At 40.1% G+C, this 13,672-nt stretch overlaps 1 protein-coding gene across 1 annotated transcript in view; it reads left to right on the plus strand.

Moving 5' to 3' along the window:
• Positions 1–2,943: 2,943 nt before the first annotated feature.
• sertad2b (SERTA domain containing 2b) overlaps positions 2,944–13,672 on the plus strand; it is a 42,736-nt gene continuing 32,007 nt past the window's right edge. Inside the window, exon 1 of the mRNA XM_061790046.1 lies at positions 2,944–3,083. Coding sequence (XP_061646030.1) covers positions 3,025–3,083 — 59 coding nt within the window. The 5' untranslated portion in view covers positions 2,944–3,024. The remainder of the gene's footprint in view (positions 3,084–13,672) is intronic.

A 13,672-nucleotide genomic window follows, 5' to 3' on the forward strand; every position in this document is an offset into this window, starting at 1 on the left:
TTATAGATGCCACAAGATGGTAGCAAAACACTTGGCCTATTTGAATGAAGCGCCTCCTCTCACTTCAACGTTGGTCCTTGACCAAAAGAAAGCATTTTTTTTCTTTAAATATGTATATATTAATGATGGCTTTGGTCTCAGCACAAAAAAAAAAAGCAAAAAGGATAACATAGGATATGTTTCCCCCGAAAATTTAATAGGCAAATTTGCGTATTCTGAACCACGAGTTCACTGTATGACCTCACGATCAATCGTAAATTATAGAACTCTTAATACTACACTTAACTGCACAGTTGTTTGGGTCAGTTTTAGCCCACAGGCCATATGTTAGACACCACTCCTTAACCTTTCATAGTCCACAGTCCAGGTACAGTACATCGACAAAAATATTGAGACAGATCTCCTAACCTGCACGGGCACACTTATCCCACTGAGGCCATTTTATGTCAGTCGCAGGCTCACATTGCAAATATTAACAATCAGGTGTGAATTTTTGCTCTTTGGCAGTCTGAGATGAAGATCTGTGAAAATGATCTTCATTTTTCAGCAATTTCAGCATTACCACCCTAACCCCCAACGCTTCCACTGCCGAGACAAAAAAAAACAACTCAGTATTCCCCCTAGGTCCCATTTTGTCCCTACTGAGTATCATGAAAAACAAGCATTCGATTTCCAACACATTCGTCATCTGCTACTCGTGAATTCATCTATTCGCAGATTGTATTCTATCCCCCGTCATTCACTGACAACTCACCTATTTGTTGGTTTTGTGCTGTTTCTGAAACACCAAAGCCCTTCATAATAAGAAAAAAGCAGTGTTTAGGACGTTCATTTTCATAACCACACACATTTAAACATAATATAGCACCAAATTTGATACCTTGGGTCCCATACTAGCACAATAAGTCTCAATACTTGTGGGGGGAAAAAAAAATATATATATATATATATATATATACAATTGGGATGCTGCAAAAATACAAATCCTACGTCAGAGGCTTAAATTGATATTATATTTACATGATATTTCCATGGTCCTTTGTACTTGGAAAGCTTTCCCACGTAAGAATAACTTGACATTTATAATTTATTTGATTTGCATTGATGCTGGTTTCGTTGTGCTCTGCACTTTGTAACTATGTTTTAGGGCGTCTTATCAATGTATTGTGTACTCTGTGTTGCGATTCAATCTTTTCTCTTGTATTTTATCATCATTATTGCCTCATCCGTATTATTGCAGTTCCATGTGATTGCCGAAGGAGGTCAGTATTAAACAGTAGTTTTTCACCTTGTCTGGTTTAATAGCTGCTGGTGGAGCCATGAATGAGAGCAGGTGCATGATCTGGCACATGTTTGAAGATATGATTGTCAGAGGGGGGGGGGAAAAAAATGTGAATGAGTAAAAAGTCTTCCCAGAAGAATGGAAGTCGTTTCCTGCGAACTCCATAATTGATTCTATTTTCACTTCCTGAAAATGGAATGGATAGTTCTCCATATAGTGTATGTATCGTCGAATAAAGTGTGTACAAATCTGGAGTAGTTAGTTCTTTATCAAGTGCAGCTACAGTCAGTTTGTATTTGTAGTGTAACTGGTCATCCTTACTACTGTATGTGCACAACACACACTGTGTTTTTCTAAGGTAAAGCCATATAACCTCCATAGCCACCCCCCACAGCCAGACTGTGTGGGGGGCGGGTGACCGAGCGACGTGACAGTTCAGTGCCGTGGCGGCCGCCGCTCGTGCGTTATTGGCCGCCACCGCCGTGTAGGCTGGGACACGACGCTCTGACTCAGCTGTGAGTCACCACGCAACGTGCCTGTCGGCCACGCGCAGCGCATAGTGCTGTGACTCCTGCTGCGTTTAGGTACCGTCGGAAGAAAAACAAGTGCCCGTCCTTGCTTGGCATTTGCTGAACAATCTTGTGCCGTAACTGGTGGGAATTTATTAGTTGACATCCATGTACCAGGACGCTTTTTACCCTCACTAATAAGACAGTTCAGCGCACTAGAAGAAAGAGAAGGGCGCTCTAGTCGAACGCCTGTGACTTACTAGAATTAAAACAAATTTTCCACCACTAATGCCACTCTGGTTTACTAGTACGACTTTAAGATGGACATCAAGGATATTGAAAAACATGCTCAAATTGCTTTGAAATCCTTGATATTGAAGGGGGGGGGAATGCTCATTCGGCTTTCCATAAAGCAATTAGTCGATATCCTTTATATCCAGCATTAGGTCCACGTCCTCGTACCCGCTTTGTCCTGACTAGTCGGAAAACTTTGGCATACTAGTAGGACAACTATGTGTTAATAGGCAAAACTGTGCATTGGTTGACAACTGTGTGCTACGAGTACTACATGTGACGTAAAATTCTACTAGTTAACTTCTTAGCGCGTAGATGTCAACTATTGCGCTGTTTTGCTTCACTAATTACACGCAGTATGCCAAAGTTGTCTTATTAATGTGCAGAAATGTCATACGGTGCAAGGCAGTAGCGGAACAAATATTACTAGTAGGGCACAGTTGTTGTACTAATGCGCCCTAGTTCTACGAGAGTGTTGAATTTTCTTACTAGTGACGACAAAGAGTGTACTAGTGCATGAACCTTAAGTTGGATATCACTATCAAACAAATGCTCAGAGGCACGGTGGTCGTTTTTACACCGATCTTCTTACACACAGATATGTGTGTGTATTTACTGTCCTTAAGCTTTATTGGACTTGCTGGTTTATTATGGTTGCTAATTGTAATTTTCCGTACCACTCATTCTATGTGGGAAGTTGAAATCTATACCAGCTGGCCTAATGTAAGAGAGACTGACCTGTCAATCACAAGACTAACAGTAGACAACCAGTCATGTTTATATTTTAGGGCAATTTACAGTATATTTTTTACTGAACCTAACATACAGTCTGGCTGTGTTGAGAATATTTCACTCATCATTCCCTACTCTAGGTAGCCAGCAGGCTAACGAGAAAGGCGGCAGCTGGACCAAGGCAGTGAGGATTTATGGCACAGACAGATGCAAAACCAACCCAGGTTCTACCTTTGGCCACAGTACGGCGAGGGATCCTGGTTAAAGTAAGTCATTTTAAACTAAAAAGAAAAAAAAAAACTTTTTAAAGGCGGGAGTTGCCCAAAACGTGCCAGTGTCCTCTCTTTCCGGTTCAATAGATAGTTTTAAAATAATCAAATTGGATTTTTCATTTGTTGGATGATTATTTTGGAATAGTACAAGGAGCAACAATTTGATTTGGATTCGGAAGTCATTCATACTGTCAACACAACTAGCGAGTAGGGATTTAGAGGGCGAGTCCGAGCCCTAACCCCTTGTCGTCGTGAGGGTCACAAGTGAACTGGAGACTATCCCAGTGGACTTTGGACAAGAAGCATTGTGTACAACCTGAACTGGTTGCCAGACAATGGCAATTGGTTTTAGCCTTTCGGACCCAATATTCTTGGACATTTTGATGAAGTTCAAAGATCTATTGAACATTTGTTTGTCATTGTCATTACGTTTTTATTTCACTGGGGCAGCACAGACTACTGAGCTTTAGGGTTCAAATCTCAACTTCTGTCTTCCTGTAGGAGTTTGTATGTTCTCTCTGTACCTGCGTGGCTTTTCTCCGTGTATTCCGTCTTTCTTTCCCATTCCAAAACATGCGTGTTAGATTAATTGAAGACTATTTTTGTTCACAAGTGCGAATGTGAGCCTGATGCATGTTTGTCGATACAGTTTGTGCCCTGTGACTGATTGGTACCCTGCCTCTTGCCCAAAGTCCCAAAGTAACAAAATACAATTACTGCAAGGTAAAAAAGACATAAATAGTGAGCAGTCAAGTCAATCGCGGTTGTCATCTTGATTGACCCATTCAGAGAAGCAAGATATTCCCCATCCATGGCATTATTTAAGAGAATTGTTTTTATTTTGTTGGCTACAAGCAGGGCTGGAATGGCAATCAGGCACACCGGGCAAATGCACTCTGGTCACATTAAGCTACTTTTTCCATAGTCTACCCATAAAACATATTTTATGTCGCAATCTGCGTGCGTGAAGTTTCTTATTCGCAACTATCTTTTAATTAAGGCCTGGTCAGTATTGGTTACTGGCCATTAGTGCTATGCCGGTGGAATCTCTTTCTACAAGAACAGTGTGTGTCTTGCTTTTCCAGTATCACTCACTCTACATACTGTCTGACACTGTGTGACTGATTGGTCTTCTTGCGAGACAGAAATGAACAAAACTGCGCTGACTTTAGTAAGAGTCACTCCTAAATAAAATTGCCATCACACAAAGTAACCCAGCCACCAATATTTTGAAGAAACCAGAAGTTTCACCACGGCACTTCCCGTGCTCATGAGATACAGTAACTGATAAACTTGAAGATTCACTACCTCAACATCAACAGCATTCATCCGATGCACCGAAACATGGGGCAGTGTGTGTCTTCAATTTTTAAATTGTTCCTTTAAATCATACAGTTGAGAAAGTATGAAAACCCCCCATTGCCTCCGTTAGGGAACTGTTGCAGTTTCCTGCAAAAAACTGAGGCAGTCCTCTTTTGTAGTACAACAGTGGCCAACCGTACTCGATTTACACCATAGTGGAAAAGTGCAATGCGTTGATAATGGAAGTAACTCCTAAGGTGCCTCATGCAGTCTTTCTAATTCCCAGCATTTGGAGGTAAATTCAGAAAATTGTTTAAGGTACATCTGGCCATTTTGATGGAGGAGAATAAGCAATTGAAAGCTGTACTCGTATTTGGGGCGTGGCCAGTGAACAAATACAGTGGCAGTCTCCACCAGTTCCTTAGCGAATACCTGGCAGACAATGCAACAAAAGACAGCTGGAAACTGTGAAGCGTCATGCTGATACGCTCTTGGTTGATTTAAAAAAAATAAAAATAATAAAATAAAAAAATAAAAATAAAAAAAAAACAACAACACTGTAATGATGCCAAATGGATTATGTCAAAGCAGCAGTTTAATCAGAACGGGCTCTGGATTCCACCGTTTTGTGGGAAGTTAAACTATTAACTGTCTTTTGCATGACAGTGATATTGTCATAACATCATTAAAATCTCAAGCACTGTTCCTGCCACACAAAAAAAAAAATAATAATAATTTGGCTGGTGAATCCATTGTATCCCAAGTTTCACCCAATGCGATTCAACGATGATTAATAGTTATCCCATTTAGCTCCATTAGAGAGTTAAAACCCATCCATTTTCCGTACCACTTATCCTCACTAGGGTCACGGGCGTGCTGGCGCCTATCTCCGCTGACTTTCGGCGAGAGTGCATGGTACACCTTGAACTGGTCAAACAATACAGAGTTAAAATATTAGACACAATTCTCAACTCCACCCAACTCAATTTAAAGAGCACTTTCACAACAACCACAACTCAGACCATCTAATGTACAGTCATCCCTCGTTTATCACGGGGGTTACCTTCCAGACCACGCCCGCGACAGATGATAACCGCGATGTAGCAAACATATACAGAAAGACCCTGTGTACAAATGATTTGGGTTACGTACAAAATTTCCATAGAAAAAGTATCTCTAGTTCTGTATTATTTTCGGTTTGCTAAGGTAGGCACTTTATCTTTTTTGTTGTTGTTTTTCTCTTTTTATTAGACTGACAAAACAAGAGAAAGCGCTCGCTGGTGATAGAATGAGCGAGGCAATCAAAAAATTACAAAGATTATCAAAAGAACTGCAACAAATTGGACAACGGAGCAATTCATCTTTTAAATGACAATGATGACCCACTTTCTTATTTATTTATTTTTTTCTGAACAGAAAAAGACAAGTTTCCCCGGGGTGGTTAGTTGTGTGAAAATCAACCAATGAATTAGAAAAGAAACACACACACACACACACACACACACACAAAACACCTGAATGAAAATTTTCCCGTTATGGAAGAAGAGTCTTCTTCAATGAGGAGCCGTAGTCCTCCTTCCCTTTCCCCTCCTTAGTTAAAGTTAATGAGCAATAAACCGTTACCATGTTTATTTAGTGTTTTATTTCTTTACAATAGTGTGTTTTCTCTTGTTTCTATATTTTGCTATATTCATTTTCAACCACACACTGATAATAAAAGGTAAGTATAACTTAATTTCGAGGCTGGAACGGATTAATTGCATTTCCATTCATTTCAACGGGAACCATTACCTCGGGTTAAGAATCTTTCAGGTTACAAATGGGGTCACGGAACCAATTCCTTTCGTAAATGGTTCACTGCATTTATTTTATTATTGAGGTGGGCATCCAATGCTCATCCGGTTGAACATTGGTGACCACCGTCAGTCAGGTGTTGTGGTGCTGAAGTTGTAATCTTGCAATCACAACGTGCATGACATCACCCATGTTTGCTGCAAGATGAAGTTTAAATGTAATAAACAGCTGCAGTTTTCTAGCAGCCATTGGCGAGTAACACACATACAGAAGGAATGGTTCAAATCTCCTGTCCTATTTAGTCCTCTCCCTCGCTTTCAATTCACTTCATCACCGGCTCTCGTCCCTCTACATATCTCCTCCGGGATGCATTGCTCGCCAAGTTGATGCCAGCCGGCTCCATGTTTGGGCGAAGCTCCTCGAGGTTGTAGCATATATTCTCTAACGGTTTAGCGCGCCACAAAAAGAAAGGGTGGAAAGTGTAACTAAAAGAGAAAGTTAACAGAGCTGTTGTAAATGGGCTGCCCGTTCACAGATGCAACAACAAGCGCCGATATTTTCTGCCAAAGAATGTCACTGTAAATCGTTCAAAACAGGTTGGCATGACGCAAAACCGATACTAAATGATGAAAAAGGTGGAAAAGTACAAATAAAGGAGAAAGTAGAGCGGCGTGCCGACTCACAGGCGCCTCTTTGAAACTCATCACCTCTCAGATGATGCAAGACAGTTTTACACAATTGTAAACCACAACCATGATTATAAATAAAAAAATGAACATGATTAACTTTGTAAATCATTGTCTTGCATTGGACCGCATTCGATTCCGCAAATGTACCTAATGAAGTGGCAGGTGGGTGTATATTGACTCTTTAAGAAGTGCAAGTAAGTGCATTGACAACACGTGAGCATCTAGAACATCACCACATCACCTGACTAATCGACCACCATTACTGCGTATGATGTCATTTTTATGTGACACTGGATGGAATCTTTCCAGTGCAGCGTTGGTGCCTTTATTTTGAGCTGAGTGTTCACAATCATTCTTTCCCTGGAGGCACTGACCTCCTTTTCATTCTTCACACAGGCAGCACCTCTTGCTCCTTTTCCCTTCAGTTTGCTTTTAACATTTGTGTTTCTTCTCCTCTTAAAAAACTACACAGGTGAAATATTGTTTAATCTATTCACCGAAAAGATTTTAGTTGCTGTGTTAAAAAATAAATAGTGATATGTTCAAAGTTTGATGATACAGTACTCATGTCATCTGTTTCATATGGAAAGTATTTAATCATTTCCATCCATCTATTTTCTCTAGGTCGCTTGTTCGCATTAGGGTTGTAGGTGAGCTGGAGCCAATCTCGTGGTACACCCTGCACTGATCATCAGCCAATCGTAGGGCACATATACTGTAGACAAGCAGCCTTACACACTCATAATAAATAGGCTTTGCATAATCACGATTTTTGGGGCCGAACAGCGATCACCAAGTTTAAAAAAAAAATGATAACCGATCATAAGCTGGAGCAATGTGTCTATTTAAATGACTTGTTCGTTTACTGTATATACTTGTATACTGAGTATCTTCAAAAGTATTCTCTATTCAGGTCATTTATTCTAATCAGTCAGGTCAAACCTGTTGCCTGCTTGCGAGCCGTATCGTATTAAACGTATGTGAACATACCTCAAGCAATCCTTGAATTAAAATCCTCTCCCGAGCACCGGCGACCACCAGCACACGTTTTTTTCCCCATTTTGTTCTTATAATACACACGGCACAATCCATTGCTGTTGTCGTCGCGATGGTAACGAGTGTATCCGGTCGCGTTTCAGTTGACAAGATAAAGCCCAGTCATCGTAAAAGACGGGATGTGGTGGTATTGGAATACAAGATTTGATTGCAGTAGTTTGGCATAGTGCAATCGTGAAAGACCAAATTTGTCTTGTAGTCTGATCCACGCATTACGTGTTGTCTGTCTCAGACACCACCAACATGTTTTTGTTTTATTTTTTTTAATAACTATTGGTTGTCAGCTATTTGCAGTACTACATCAAAAGACACGCGACAAGGCTAAATATAAACTAGCTTTTGAATTCAAAATATACTGTACACGATGGCGATGCGCAGTAAATGTCTTTTACGGCGCAATCAATGACGTCATTGATCGGATCGGGGAATTATGACATTAAAGCCGATCAGCCAATACCGATCAAGCTGATTAGATCGGTGTAAAGTCTAATAATAAAGCCTATGGACAATTTTGTCTTCAATTTACCAGCCATGTTTTTGGAAAACCAACGCCAGCACAGGGAGAACATGCAAACCCCACATAGAACCCAAAACCTCTGAACTGTGGGGCAGAACTGCAAACCATTAGTCTACCATGTTGCCAAGTATTAAATGTATTAAGAGAGCAACTGTTTTAAAAGCCACTGATGAGCAGCAAGCAGGTACTGGTGTGTCGGGAGTCCCAAGAACCTCTCAATGCAGCATCCTCCAATGGCTTGTAGTCATGCATAAAGCCGTATTTCGGCCACCCCTAACAAATCTCACAAGGAGAAACGTTACCAGTTTATGTTTGAGGGGTTCTTCACGGAGGTGTGCAAAAACACAAGTGGACCCAAGTTCAGGACTGAAGAATCTCAAAAAGCTATTTATAAAGAAAAACAACAAACATGTACAGAATTTTATAAACAAAAAAAAAAACATAAAAAAAAACCCAAACCAAATACTAGAGCCATGGGGATAAATTTATCACCACAGACGGTCACAGGGCATTTGACAATGGTCACAGACCAACTGAAAGAAAAACAGGGAACAAAATACAATGAGGCACACAAGGACTAGACACAAGTGGATGGAGAGACTTGATTGGCTGATACACAAGGGAAACAGTGATGACGAGAACAGGTGGAGACAAAGACATAAGCAGACTGAGAAGGCTTGAATAGGTTACACAGAAAAAAAACTAAATTACAACATAGGAAACAGTAATAATGTGTACTAATATCACGTTGAACCACAAAAACTAACAAGATAGGAATGAATTAGTTGATTAATTGAAAATCAACCCTTAGCACCATGAGGTCTGTGTTTTTCATTTTGCGTTTATTGTTTAAGCAGTGTTTAGAAATGATTGCATTATTGTTTACACTCATCAGTTTTGAAAAAAAATAAAAATAAAGCCTTTACAAAGATAATATTTCTCTGCTTCGATTGGCACACTTGTACTTATAGATTGCAATGTTTCTCGTTTAGTTAAATAAGGTAACCAAAATATCAGACACATCTCTCAGTGCAGTGCAGGCGCGAGTACATGCAGTATATGCCATTGCAAAGTACGGTAAACATATTATATATACACAAATGCATACATACAGTACATATATACATACGGACATACATATGTATGCACGCGCGCACACACATACAGTAGATTTTGAAAAGTCTACACAACCCTGCCAAATGGGCAGGGGAGATTAAAATAAACAACTGAAATAATTTGTGTAGACTTTTTAAATCCACTGTAGTCTGCGCCATGCATTACGTGTCGTGTGTGTGTGCGCGTATGAGTGCGTGCGTATGTGCGTACATGCGCATGTGTGTGTGTGTGTGTGTGTGTCATGGGAGACGTGTGAGAATACCTCGGAAGACAAGTCTGTGGCACCCTGTTTATAACTTTGGACTGAAACAAAGCGGAACGGTGTGGACTGCAGCCATGTTCAGAAGTGAGGCTTGCATAGGTCTAACCTGAAAGTAAATTTTGTTTTTCTCGTGTTTTGACTAGATGAGGTTGGACTGGATTCAGCTCAGTTAATTTCCCCCTGTATACCATCCAGCTTGTGCTTTGGTCCTTGACCCTAAAGAAGCTAACATGAAACTACTTATTTTTCTCCTTCCTATTGTGATGTTTTGAGAAAATGTCACGGTTCTGTTTGTTTGAGTAGGTTTGGGCAAAAAAATCTTGGAAGCAAAGTATTTTTCTTGTTTGTTTTGGCTCTTGATCAGTGCACTGAAGTAGCAAGTCAAAGTAAATATTTAGTAGGCCGAGTTGTTCTTTCCCTGTCTAGCCATTGCGACTAACTTAGACGTAAGCTAGATGGTAGATTCATTCGATTTTTCTATTTTAATGCAATGGGCAGTACACAAAAACAGCAAAATGCAATATTTTGCATAACTCAACGCAAACACTTTGTACTAAGATTTCGAGTTCTTCGTCTTGTCCTTCTCCCCATAATGCACTGACAATGCCCCCCAAAACCCAAATCATATGGAAATGACCTTTAATGTCAGATAGGATCCCTCTTTGACATTGATGATACTATACAGGATGTATGAAGAATATTATCCAAAAGTTTGAATGTGGTTTATGTAATATCCTATTTAAGTTATGACTGAATAGATATTTAATATCCTATTTAAGTTATGACTGAAAAAGAGCTCAACACGCACTAGACTTTAATAACCACACCTAGTGAACTCAATTAGTTTTTTGCTTTGATACCATAAAATAATCCTTCACTGTGTTGTCATAACATTTATAACCCATAAAGATGTGTTTTTTTTGTTTTTTTTTACTTCAAATCAGGTTAGGTGACTTTGCTTTCTCTTAGTGTAGCAAAGTCTGTTTAGTGCTCAGAAAGAATGTAACATTTGATTGAAAAAGCAAGCCTTAATGGTTAATGCAATTGAATTCCAAAGCAAGCTAAAGAAACGCAGGAATGTATATTCCCCATAATGGAGGTCAATGGCACCCATCATTAGATGTTAAATGTCATCTAATGCTGTCCCCTGAGAAAACTCTCTTATCCAATGTCGAGTTAAACTGGTCATTATACCAACAGGAAGTGAAGCTGGAAGAAAGCCCTCCGCCTCCCTCTCACCACCCTTTGCAGCCATAATTTCCATACAACCCCAATTCCAATGAAGTTGGGACGTTGTGTTAAACATAAATAAAAACAGGATACAATGATTTGCAAATCATGTTCGACCTATATTTAATTGAATACACTACAAAGATGAGATATTTAATGTTCAAATTGATAAACTTTATTGTTTTTAGCAAATAATCATTAACTTAGAATTTTATGGCTGCACAGGGTCATGTTTACCAATGTGTTACATCACCTTTTCTTTTAACAACATTCAATAAACATTTGGGAAGTGAGGACACTAATCGTTGAAGCTTTGTAGGTGGAATTCTTTCCCATTCTTACTTGATGTACAGCTTCAGCTGTTCAACAGTCCGGGGTCTCTGTTGTCGTATTTTACGCTTCATAATGCGCCACACATTTTCAATGGGAGACAGGTCTGGACTCCAGGCAGTTTGAACATGAAATATCTTGTCTTTGTAGTGTATTCAATTAAATATAGGTTGAACATGATTTGCAAATCATTTTATTCTGTTTTTATTTATGTTTAACACAACGTCCCAACTTCATTGGAATTGGTGTTGTACATCTGAGTTAACTGACAAGGTGCATCGTTTCCTTTCTGAGGCTCCCTAGGGGGCTTGAATATTTAACCTTTTCATGGACCGCAGTGCCAGTCGTTTAAGCTTTAGATTTTCAGTTCACTCCATATACATTTGTCTTTTGTCTGAGATGCATTTAATTGAGTACAAGGCAATCTATGTTTCAATGGCAAGAAGGGACATTAACATTTCCTTCCTCCAGCGATATAGGACGTTAAGATAGCCTTTACTGAATTACAAAGCTGCTAATTGTTTGGTGTGAATGTGAGTGAAAATGGTTGTTTGTTTATATGTGCCCTGCGATTGGCTGGCGACCAGTTCAGGGTGTACCCCACCTCTCGCCCGAAGATAGCTGGGATAGGCTCCAGCACGCCCGCGACCCTGGTGAGGACAAGCGGTAAAGAAAATGGATGGATGGATGTTAATTGTAGAATTTTTTATTTTTTTTTAATTCAAATTGGTGAAAAATATTAGTTTGCTCATTTCAAATGATGTGACGGGGCACTGAACTGAAATGTTTAATTTTGACGAAAGGATTTTCTTGAATTGAATGCGATTTGTGCATGCATTGTGGACATGGACAGAAGTAGCAATGCTGACATTGGTAAGAAAAAATTATAAACTTTGCATTTTAGGGACATTACGGTTAGTTTAAAGTCATTTATGTCTTTAAATATGTATCTGTCCTTGACTGAACATAATATTCAGCCCTTCAATCCAACTACCGTACTGGGGACGGGAGGAGTATCTACTTAAATGTAAATATATCTCTCATATAAACCAGAAATACACCATAAAATGTTGTTAAATAACAACAGTAAAAGCCTGTGCCTTGTGTGAAGCTTGTATGAGTGTGTGAATGTGTATGAACACTGAAACTCGCTAACGTGTTTCTAAATTAAACAAAGCTAAGTTAGCAAGCGCATCAGTTTTGGCTTACACTGGTAATGTTTGTTCCAACATTCAAACATGGCTTACATGGGGGGGAAAAAAAGTTTCAGTTTAAACTTTCAGGCTACACAAAAATGAATCATTTCTATTGATTCGAAGCCAAAATATTAAATTTGACAGACTACTTCATATTTTTAAAGTTATGTTGTGTTTAATGTTTCCAGTGTGAATGTGTCATATACAAGGGTAGTTTTATTAGTATTCTTTCCTCACCTTCTGCTTTGTATCGACATCTAATTTGGACCAACACATGTTCATCTGTTTTTCCCCCCAAATATTTTTGGAGCAGATTGTGGACAAAGAAGTGGGTGTCTGGAGAGGGTGCTGAGGAGGGGAGAAGGGGACGATGGGTGGGAGGCTGTTTATGGAGGTGAGTTTGAGGGGGCAAAGGTGGGGGTAGGATGTGTGTGTGTGTGCATGTGTGTGCGTGTGTGTGTGTTTGCATCATCTGCATAAGGACATGCATGCACTCGTCTGCTGGTGAGACCATGTCTGTGTGCGCACTGCCAGCTTGTTCATTGGCCTGTGTGTGTGCGTGTTTGTGCGTACACGTGCGTGTGTGTGTTCTTTTGTTTTTCTCTGGGTTGCTGGGTGATGGGACCAGCTGGGAGGGCTGAAGCCATTCACTTCCCTTCTGCTACCCTGAAGGCAGCCAGCAGGGAGAGAGAGAAAAGAGGTCGGCAGACTGAAATAATGGAAAAAAAAAGAGAGGAAAAGGGAGCGAGATTTTGTCGATGTTTATATCTCAAGGCAAAAGAGAACGTGAGCGAGGGAGTGATTCCAGTCACAGAAAAACATTGTGATGGCGAGATCTCTAGAAGAAGCTCGTCATGAAGGAACTTGGTGTGACGCTGAGTGAGGGGTGGGCGTGGGGGGCGGGGCGAGGGGGGGGGGGGCGGTGTAGCTAGATGAGTCGTGATAGAGCAGAGGCGCTGACTCAGGCAGTCTGCTTGGGCGTAGGAGGTAAAGCGTAATAGATGACCACCTATTTAACTGGATTACAGTAATCAGGTCACCACAAAGATAGAACACATCTGATTATGAAATCAACATTAACAGATTTTTGA

The sequence above is a fragment of the Phyllopteryx taeniolatus genome, chromosome 11, assembly GCF_024500385.1.
Source record: "Phyllopteryx taeniolatus isolate TA_2022b chromosome 11, UOR_Ptae_1.2, whole genome shotgun sequence".
Taxonomy (NCBI): domain Eukaryota; kingdom Metazoa; phylum Chordata; class Actinopteri; order Syngnathiformes; family Syngnathidae; genus Phyllopteryx; species Phyllopteryx taeniolatus.